At 36.2% G+C, this 9,890-nt stretch overlaps 1 protein-coding gene across 1 annotated transcript; it reads right to left on the bottom strand.

Annotated features, from left to right (window-relative positions):
* Window positions 1-6,423: 6,423 nt before the first annotated feature.
* LOC108359746 (uncharacterized) lies at window positions 6,424-8,589 on the bottom strand. Its single transcript, XM_017611717.1, has 2 exons — window positions 6,797-8,589; window positions 6,424-6,746 (listed from the first exon to the last, which is right to left on the bottom strand). Coding segments are annotated over exons 1-2 (1,263 nt in total). The 5' UTR covers window positions 8,058-8,589; the 3' UTR covers window positions 6,424-6,744.
* Between the last annotated feature and the right edge of the window lie 1,301 nt (window positions 8,590-9,890).

Raw genomic sequence — 9,890 nt, 5'->3', positions numbered from 1 at the left:
TTGAATTTTGAAAACGTAGCTTCACCTATGATTTTGTCAAAATATTTGACTTTACTAGTATCGATTTGGGGCGTTAGATTAAAAAAATATTAATTTAAATTTTTGAACTTTGACCCCTGTGCGACACGCCTTAACCGACTCCAACCGGGACCAAAATTTATATGTGATATCCTCGAATTTAGTAGTAACGATTTTGGGTATTAGATGAAAAAATAATAATTTCAACTTTTTGAGTCTTCATTAGGAGTGTTAATCCCGGGATCCCGGAATTCAGGGATCCCGGACGTTTTAAGGTCTGGAAAATCCCAGGATTCTTGACAAGTAATCCCGGGATTTTCGGGATTTGTAATTTGCACTGATGGCAATAATAGAGGCGCCTTTTCTTGACCAGTATTGGCTATATTTCTTGACAAGTAATCCCGGGACTTTCGGGATTTGTAATTTGCACTGATCACAATAATAGAAACCCTCTTCTTGACCAGTATTGGCTATATATCTTTTTTTATTTAATAATTAATATTTTTTTATAAATGTCTAGCTCATTATACATAAAACACCGAGCGATAGTAAATTTTAAACACAAATATCAATATATTCGCCAAACCATGGGCCATATATAGTAAAATTGCCTTTTTAATTTTCCACTCTGACGTTCATTCAGAGAAATGTGCTTAGAGAAAAAGTATGGGTACAAAATTAATGGGGAAATCCTGTAGAATTTAAACAGATTTAAGTTTATAGTACAGAAGGGCTGGTAAATATTGAAATTGTCATTTTAAAATTTGATCCTTGAAATTTCGCAATATTTGTTTTTGAAAAAATTATATGTTAAGGGCTTATATAAATAAACTCGATAACATCCTCGAATTCGGTCTTTTAAGTTTGTCAGCTTAAAAATTACCTACTCGTCCTTGTGAATCCAAAAAATTTATTTTTTTCTAATTCTAAAGAAATTTCCTATTGCATTTGCCACCCATATTTTTATTCTACATTGCATTGAATTTTTTAATAATTTTTGAAATTAATCATATCTTTGAAATGACCAAGTCCTTCACAATAAATACTGCGGTCAGAGAGAGAAAATAAAGACGCCACTTTAAATAAAAAAGTAGGTTTCAAACCCATTTATTTATAATTTATTTCATGGTAGGAGAGCTTCTCAAACAATATAGAATCAATTTTTTCGACTCAAGTTGTTGAAAAGTAATGAATATCTAAATCCCGGGACTAATCCCGGGATATCGGGATTGTGACGCCATCCCGAAAATCCCGGGATCGGAAAAAGCCGAAAAATTAACATCCCTATTCTCCATAGAGGAATCTGAACTGCGACACACCTTAACCGACTCCAATCGGGACCAAAATGTATATGTCATATCTTCGACTACAGTAGTATCGGTTTTGGCTTTTAGATGAAAAAATAACAATTTTAATTTTTTGAGTCCCCATAGAGAATTCTGAACTTTGATCCCTTGTCAACACGCCTTAACCGTCTCCAATCGGGGCTAAAATGAATGAGGGGCGAGACTGAAAAAATCGTTGATTTCATTTTTAAGGACCACCCTAATGTACATACATATGTTTCAATTATTGTACATATGTTTGTGTGCATGTATATATATATACATAAGACCACGTAAAAAAAATTAAATTTTTACAATGCCACCGAAATAAGACTCAAATTTTTTCATTTGGTATAGTAATGATCCTCCATGAATCTCCCATCTCAAGGACAATGGTAAGAGGTCCCGCCTCGAGCCTTTAGTTTTCCCATAGGAATTTATTTATTTATTTATTTATTTAATGAGTTATAGTCTAGAAATTATACAACAATTTTCTTACAGACTATTTACAAATTAACAAAGAACAATATACTAATAACTAGTTAAATTAATCCATTCAATACCAACTTAAACTTATCTTTCGGCAAAGAGAAATCAATGGCTATAGTATTTGGGAACATATTATACTCCTTCAGGTCCCTAGCTATAGGAGAATTAGATGCGTAAATTGTTCTAACTGGATCTAATACAAACGTGCCATGGTTCCGCAGGTTTCTATAGGGGATATTAAAACGAATAAGCTCGAGTAAATATGGCGAGTCAATCGCTCCACGTATAATGTCAAAAATAAATGTCAATGAGAGAATAGTTCTTCTACTGTTTAAAGACTTCAATTTAATTAAGAGACATCTCGAATTATAAGAAGGAAACGAATCATGAAAATGCAGAGAGCGGAGTGCAAAACGAACAAAAACTTTTTGAACACGCTCGAGCCGATTTATATGACAATCATAGTAAGGTCTCCAGACGAAAACGGCATATTCTAACTTGGAACGCACCAGAGACGTGAACAGCAACTTTAAGATGTAAGGATCTGTGAATTCTGTACTGAAACGGCGAATGAAGGCAAGCGTGGAATATGACTTAGCGATAACATAGTTAAAATGACTATGAAAATGAAATTTTGAGTCAAAAATCACCCCAAGATCGGATATTTCATTCACAGTGCTTAAAGTTGAATCACGAATATAATATTGAGTATGAATAGGAGATCGGGATTTTGTAAATGATATATGGAAGCATTTTTGTGGATTTAGATGCAAGTGATTGTAACTACACCAAGCTATTACGTTATCAAGATCCGATTGCAGCTTGAGGGAATCAGATTCATTCGTGATTGTTGAAAATATTTTTAAATCATCAGCATAGAGCAGAAAATTAGACTACCTAAAGCAATAACGTATGTCGTTAATAAAAATTACAAATAGCAGGGGGCCCAGAACGCTACCCTGCGGTACACCAGAAGACGCAATAAAAGAACGCGAGTAAACATCATCCACAGCTACAACACAACTCCGTGAGGACAGGTNAAAACTCCAGTTGGAGGACCAGAGGAACATGGTGTAAACCCGAACACGACAGAGGACCGAGGCATTCATCTAAGGAAAAGTTCAAATTTTAACTTATAAATACTAGGTCAAGAATTCTGGCAAGTTTATTTTTGAGGTTATTTATATGACTGAGATTTAAGCTTAGTAGATTGTCAACAACATATGTTTCAGAGAAACTGCTAACATTATTGGGAAATAAAGCCAAACTATCGTCCATAGTCGTCCAGCCAACATTACAAAGAATAAAGTCACCAAGAATACAAAAATTGCAACTAGACCGCTTAGATACTAAATCTACAATATTATCAATATGCGATTTGTACAAAGTGTCGGAGCTACTTGGAGGAATATATGATGCACATAATATGAGAGTCGAAGTACCAGTCACGGACACAGATAGTTGATCCAAAAGCGAGTCTCCATCATGCAACAAAAGAATCGACGAACGATATTTTCTATGAACAGCAATTAATAGACCTCCCCCTCCGAATCTCTATCTTTACGATAGACGTTGTAGAAATTTGAATCGAAAAATTCGTTCTCGCAAAAATCAGCAGTTAGCCAGGTCTCAACGAGGACAAAAACGTCATAGTCCAAATGTGAACTTAATTCATACAGGGACTTAGATTTAGTCCTAAGCCCAGAAACGTTTTGGTAGTAGACTCTAAGAGGCGTAGAACAAACTTCAATATCCTTAAATGCTGTTAAGGGTCTTGTTGAGTTACACCGTCTTTTGGAAAAAAAAGGAACGGTCGAACCTTTACATTGACTGGCCAGATATTCGCATTAATAACCTTATCGTAATATGAGTCCGAAACTCCTAATTTAAAATTTATTTTCTTAAGATCAACCATATTAGCATCCTTTTTCACAAGCTTAAAGGAGGAAAGAATTTTCTGATCAATATCCGCATGTTTCGAAACATAAGCCAGGATGTCATCTACAGATACAGTGGGCTTAAATGAGGAAACATGCAACCACTTCATAGGCGATACAACGCTTAGCTCATTATTGCTATAGGAGCCGATAAATAGCGGTTTTTTTAAGGTTTTCCGGTTGCTTCTTTTAACAGTTATCCACTCAGAGGGTTGATTCCCTTCAGCCAGTTCATTTGTCGCAGTCAAATCAACAGTCTGGCCACCTTGGGCAGGCAATGTACATAGATGTCAATACAGAATTTTGCGCAGCCACCCCAGCAAAAGTCTTGGTTAATGGAGTCACTGTGTGTGTGAGAGCAGTGGTAACAGGTACAGTGCACTTATCGAATGACGAGGCAGCAGGCAGAGGCGGCGCAGTCACTGAATTAGTACACACACCATTTGTGTTAGCAGTTGAAATCGACCTTAACTCAGCAGCAGCAGCAGCNCGGAAAGTGGAAGCCGAATCGGCGATATTAGCGTTCGCACCATCGCCTGCTTGGATAGACTGCGAAGAGCGCAAGAGAGGCTGATTAGCTGTATCCGTCATTGTTTTGCTTTTGTTTACTTCGCAAGTGCAAACCTTGACTCGTTGATGGAACCCACAAACAACGTTACGTTTGTCTTTATTTCAGTAGTTAACAAAGAAATTTCAGCATCTTTAGCATGAAGATTAGATTGCATTGACCGAACATCGGCATGTAGAGCATCAGATTTATTTAATAATTGCTTATTATCTTCACGCATAGCACATAAGAGGGAGAGCAAATGGGCATTCTCTGCCCTAAGCGCACTAAGTTCTTTGACCACTGATTGCAACACTAGTACATGCTTATTGTCATGCTCAGTAGAGTTTGCATTCGTTTTTTGTTTCGGTGCAGTAGAGCTCACAGCACCATTAGCACCATTAGAGGGAGCAGTCACATCCACAGTCGGAGTAGGGGAAGATGAGCAAATAGATCCACGACGTTCGGCAGTACATGATTTACAAACGAAAAGTTTATCGGTAGAGAGCAAAAAGTGGAGATCGCTTTGTTTTATACCAACACAATTTAAATGGAAAAGGTCTTTGCATTTAGCACATTGCACCTTCGGTTGAGCACGGTCAACTTTTTGCCCACATATGCACGGCATATTAAATTGATAATAATTATGCTGCTCACATTAATTTCACTTAAATGGAGTCACTTTCTCATGAAAAACAAGTTTATTCTTGGAAGAAAAGTTAGCAGCAGTACCAGCGATTATTCTACGCTTGGCCAATTACAGAGCGAAAAATAAACACGTCCGAACTGTATGACATCAACGAGTCAATTGCACGTAAGAAATGATTTTTTCCTTTAGAGGTCAATATAATTTTCTAGGAATGCTCGAAACTGTAAGAATGCATTGATTACATGCCATATGAGTATTGTGCATTCTCAGATTCCTTAAATTAAAAAAAAAAAATTGGTAAACACTAGATTTGACCCAAATAAAAAAGGATAATTTAGGAATGTAAAGAATCTGAGCTTGCATAATACTTAATGGCATGTAATAAATGTATTCTCTCATCACTGAGAAATGGTTTAGATTAATCATTAGGAATATTTTTAGAGGTTTTTAAATAGGGTTTCACCTGTTTAAAAAATGTAATTAAATGTTGGCGTTTTGGAGCCATGCGGTTTCACTAGTTATTGTGATTATTTAAAATTAATTTTAAAGACATGAACACTTTTGTCAACCTTCGATCGGTTTGCAAACCACGCCACACACGTTGAAATCTGAACCGATCGTTTCAATGTGTTGTCCGTTTGTAGCCTGCTTTAGAGATAGATATCGGGACCCACGGGACCTGCGGTACAATTCTGAAAAACATCGAGATGGAAGCGTTAAAAATCGAATTTCGGGATGGGCGGGATCGAGATTAAATATCACTGGTCGACGGCCAAAATTTACCAGAGACGCCGTTATGAAATTCGTATGTAAAATCACCCCTTGATTCCGAAAATCAAGGTTATTTTTAATTTTATGGTACCGTTTTTGAGATATTTGCAATTTACCGTTTTTGCAAAAAAAAAAAAATTGGGTCCACTTAATCATATATATCTCAAGAACGAATTAAGCAATTCCAAAACGGTTTGAAGCTTTTAAAAGGTAATAAAATTTTCTATAAGCTGTGCATACAACACTTTTTGCTAGGCCCTGTAGATTCAAAGATAACGAACAATCATTACCGATTTTTTCAATTTTTTTTGTAAAAATATAAAAAAAATTGTACTTTGCGGGGAAGGATCTCGAAAACCTTTTATTTTTTTGCAGATTTTTTTTTTCTCCCTAAGCTCTGTTGTATTACACAAAAAATGAGGTATCATCGAAGAAAATCGATGCAAAACTACGTAAGTTATAAGCGATCAAATAAAAATACCCAGGTTGCGCAATTTCAACGTATACCTCAAAACGTATGTATGGTATAAAGAAGAGTGAAATATCTAGCTATGCTCTGTTTCTATTGAGTTAAAAGTTCAATTTATGAATGAAATTACCCATATTTTTAACTTTTTTTTTAAATTTATTTATGTTTATACTATATTCTAACAATCTTTATCTTAATTTGATTTTACTATGTTGTCGAAATAATTATGTGTTCTACTTTGACGCTTATTCAGTTTAGGATCGGTTTCTCTTATGAGAAACCAGCAGTAATCACCCATCATTGCGACGTCCCAGAATCCTTGATATCGATTCTCAATTAATTTCATTTGCTGATGAAACCTTTCGCCATGTTCATCACTTTCGTCGCCAAGATTTGCCGGAAAAAAGCTCAAATGTGAGTGGAGAAAGTGAATTTTTAAAGACATATTTACGCCCATTTTCGCATAATTATTGATTAGGTCGTTCACTATCTGCTCGTAGTTAGGGCTTTTGTGTCTACCGAGAAAAGAAGCAACGACCTTTTCAAAGGATTCCCACGCTGCTGCCTCAACTGATGAGAGTAGTCCTTTGAATTGATTATTGTTGATCAACTTTCTTATTTGTGGTCCAACAAAAATACCTTCCTTTATCTTGGCTTGAGAAATATCTGGAAAAACTGTTTTCAAATAGTCGAATGCTTCGCCTTCTTTGTCCAAAGCCTTAACAAAGTTTTTAATGAGACCGAGCTTGATGTGTAAGGGTGGAAGTATGATTTTCTCTTTCTTGACAAGAGGGGTGTATTTGATGTTATCCACACCAACGGTAAACTCGACTCTTTCCGGCCAATCCTTTCTGACGTAGTGGTCCTTACGAGCTCGGCTATCCCACTTGCAGAGGAAGCAGCAGTGCTTGGTGTAGCCACTTTGTAGACCGCATAGCATTGCAACGACTTTGAGATCAGAACATATTTTCCAATCATGCTCTTCATATTTGATAAATTTGAGTATTTTTTGCATTTCCTCGTAGGTTTCCTTTGTATTTACTGCATGTGCAATCGGGATAGAAGGCTTTTTGTTACCAATATGCAATAATACAGCCTTCAAACTCAGTTTATTGCCGTCTATGAACAATCGCCACTCTTTTGAATCATATGTTTGACCAAACTCTTTGAATAAACCAGGGATGTCGTTGCAGTAGCATATACTGTCTTTCTTGGTATAGTGTTTGGAAAATGGTTCGTGACGAGTTCTACTATATGTCACCTTAACATCGGATGACACAAATTTAAATTGTTGCATACGAGAAGTGTGGATCTCGGCCTTTTCCTTGGATAGTTCCAAATCTCTTATCCAATCATTAAGTTGTGCTTGTGACAGAACGTTTCTTTCGTTTTCCATGCGAAATTCAGTACAACTTGATCCCCCGCACTCAGATGTTACTGTTGACAATGGAACTGGATCCGCAACTGCCGTTGAATGTAGTACTGGTAATGTCACTGTAGGTACGCTAGCATAGGTTACTCCTCTTGATCTTCCAACGCCAAGTACTTTTGTTTGACAAATATAACACTCTATTGAATGGCAAGTAGGTTCTCTCCATATCATTGGTGTATCAAATTTTGTTTGTTGTCCTGATTCCCACTGAATCAATTCTACTCGACACGATGTACACAAAGTGTTCGGTGTCCATGGTTTTTCAGCATTTTTAGGCTCAATTCCAAAATACTTGGAGTATAAAGTTTTGATATGATCTGAGAACACTCGTCGTCGCCTTATGATAGTATATTGGCCACACATGAAACAGAACATATCTGGATCCTTATTACACTCAAATTCTCGCGTCCTTTTACTCATTTTATTTTTTTTAATAAATCACGGTTTTGAAATTAGACTTATGAACTGAACTATCTCCGGCGAGCCTTGAAGATGTTATGAAGTTTCAAAGCGCATTAACTCATATTTATACTCGGAACAAGAATAAAATTGAAAAAATCAAATCTTACCTAGACAGAAAGGTTCCTTTTTATAACAAGCCGGGAAAAGAAAATACTACCTGTTTTAGATGTAGGCTTTAGAAATTTTCTGTGTCTTATAATTTTGAAAATCTACCTGCATACTTACCCATAACTGACGGAAATACATGTTTATAACTACATGCCTACAGCAGGTTTCGAACCCAACCACTCTTCCTTTCGATGCAACCACTCTACCTACTATAATACAATTCGAGTATTAAAAGTACTATTTGATTTATTTAAAGAAAAAGTGTTATCATTGTTATGGTGTTATTCGTTTATCCGGATAATATCTCACTTGCACTTTATACCTTTAATATATGTATGTATGTATAGGTACATACATTGAAGTTGCGCAACCTGGGTATTTTTATTTGATCGCTTATAACTTACGTAGTTTTGCATCGATTTTCTTCGATGATAGCTTATTTTTTTTGTAATACAACAGAGCTTAGGGAGAAAAAAAAAATCTGCAAAAAAATAAAAGGTTTTCGAGATCCTTCCCCGCAAAGTACAATTTTTTTTATATTTTTACAAAAAAAATTGAAAAAATCGGTAATGATTGTTCGTTATCTTTGAATCTACAGGGCCTAGCAAAAAGTGTTGTATGCACAGTTTATAGAAAATTTTATTACCTTTTAAAAGCTTCAAACCGTTTTGGAATTGCTTAATTCGTTCTTGAGATATATATGATAAAGTGGACCCAATTTTTTTTTTTTTTGCAAAAACGTTAAATTGCAAATATCTCAAAAACGGTACCATAGAATTAAAAATAACCTTGATTTTCGGAATCAGGGGGTGATTTTACATAAGAATTTCATAACGGCGTTTCTGGTAAAGAGAAAAAGTTGAAATTTGTGGTCCAGTGTATTTAGTCCCGTGCCCATCTCTAGTTCTTACTGCCCTGGCCTGCACACCCCAACCATTCTTAATTTAATAAGTAAAAAGCGCAAGAAGAGAATGGCAAAGAATTCGCTCTCCTAAGCTTAAACAGGAGCTGAATGCGTGTACAAAGGAGTTCATATTTTGTTCCAGGCGGAAAAAGAAAGAAGTATGCAGTCGATCCTCCAGTCCTTGTCTACCTTGAAACAGACTGACTACTCCCTTTGGCGAACACTGAAGCATGGGAAGAGGCCCGTTATTCGAGAAGCACCATTACGAGCTCAGAACGGAAGCTGGGCGAGGAATGATGAGGATAAAGCAAACGCTTTCGCCTGTCATCTTTCACAAGTCTTTAGACCCAATGAAGGCGCTCATCCTTCCAATATTTTCATACCCCCAGTAGCTGTACCACAAATCCGCTTCGGTTGAAAGAGAAAGACTTAATTAACACCATTGTTCATGACATTCAGAAGAATAAAGCGCCTGGTTACGATAGGATTACAGCTGAAATGATGAAGGAGCTTCCACTAACTGCCGTACGTTTTTTATTACATATTTTTAATAACATGCTTAATTTGGGGCACTTCCCCGACTTATGGAAAATACAGCCTTCTCTAACAAGTAACCAAATAATACCACCACATCAGTTTGGTTTTCGTGAAAAACATGGAACTGTAGAACAAGTTCATAGAATTGTTTCTTGTATTAGAAAAGCCTTCGAAGGGAAGCAATACTGCACCGGTGTATTTTTAGACATCTCTCAAGCTTTTGACAAAGTCTGGCATGATGG

Source organism: Rhagoletis zephyria, unplaced genomic scaffold (genome assembly GCF_001687245.7).
Source record: "Rhagoletis zephyria isolate East Lansing unplaced genomic scaffold, Rhagoletis_zephyria_1.1 Rzeph_scaffold_00448, whole genome shotgun sequence".
NCBI lineage: Eukaryota > Metazoa > Arthropoda > Insecta > Diptera > Tephritidae > Rhagoletis > Rhagoletis zephyria.
This window is presented reverse-complemented; position numbering and strand designations above follow the sequence as displayed.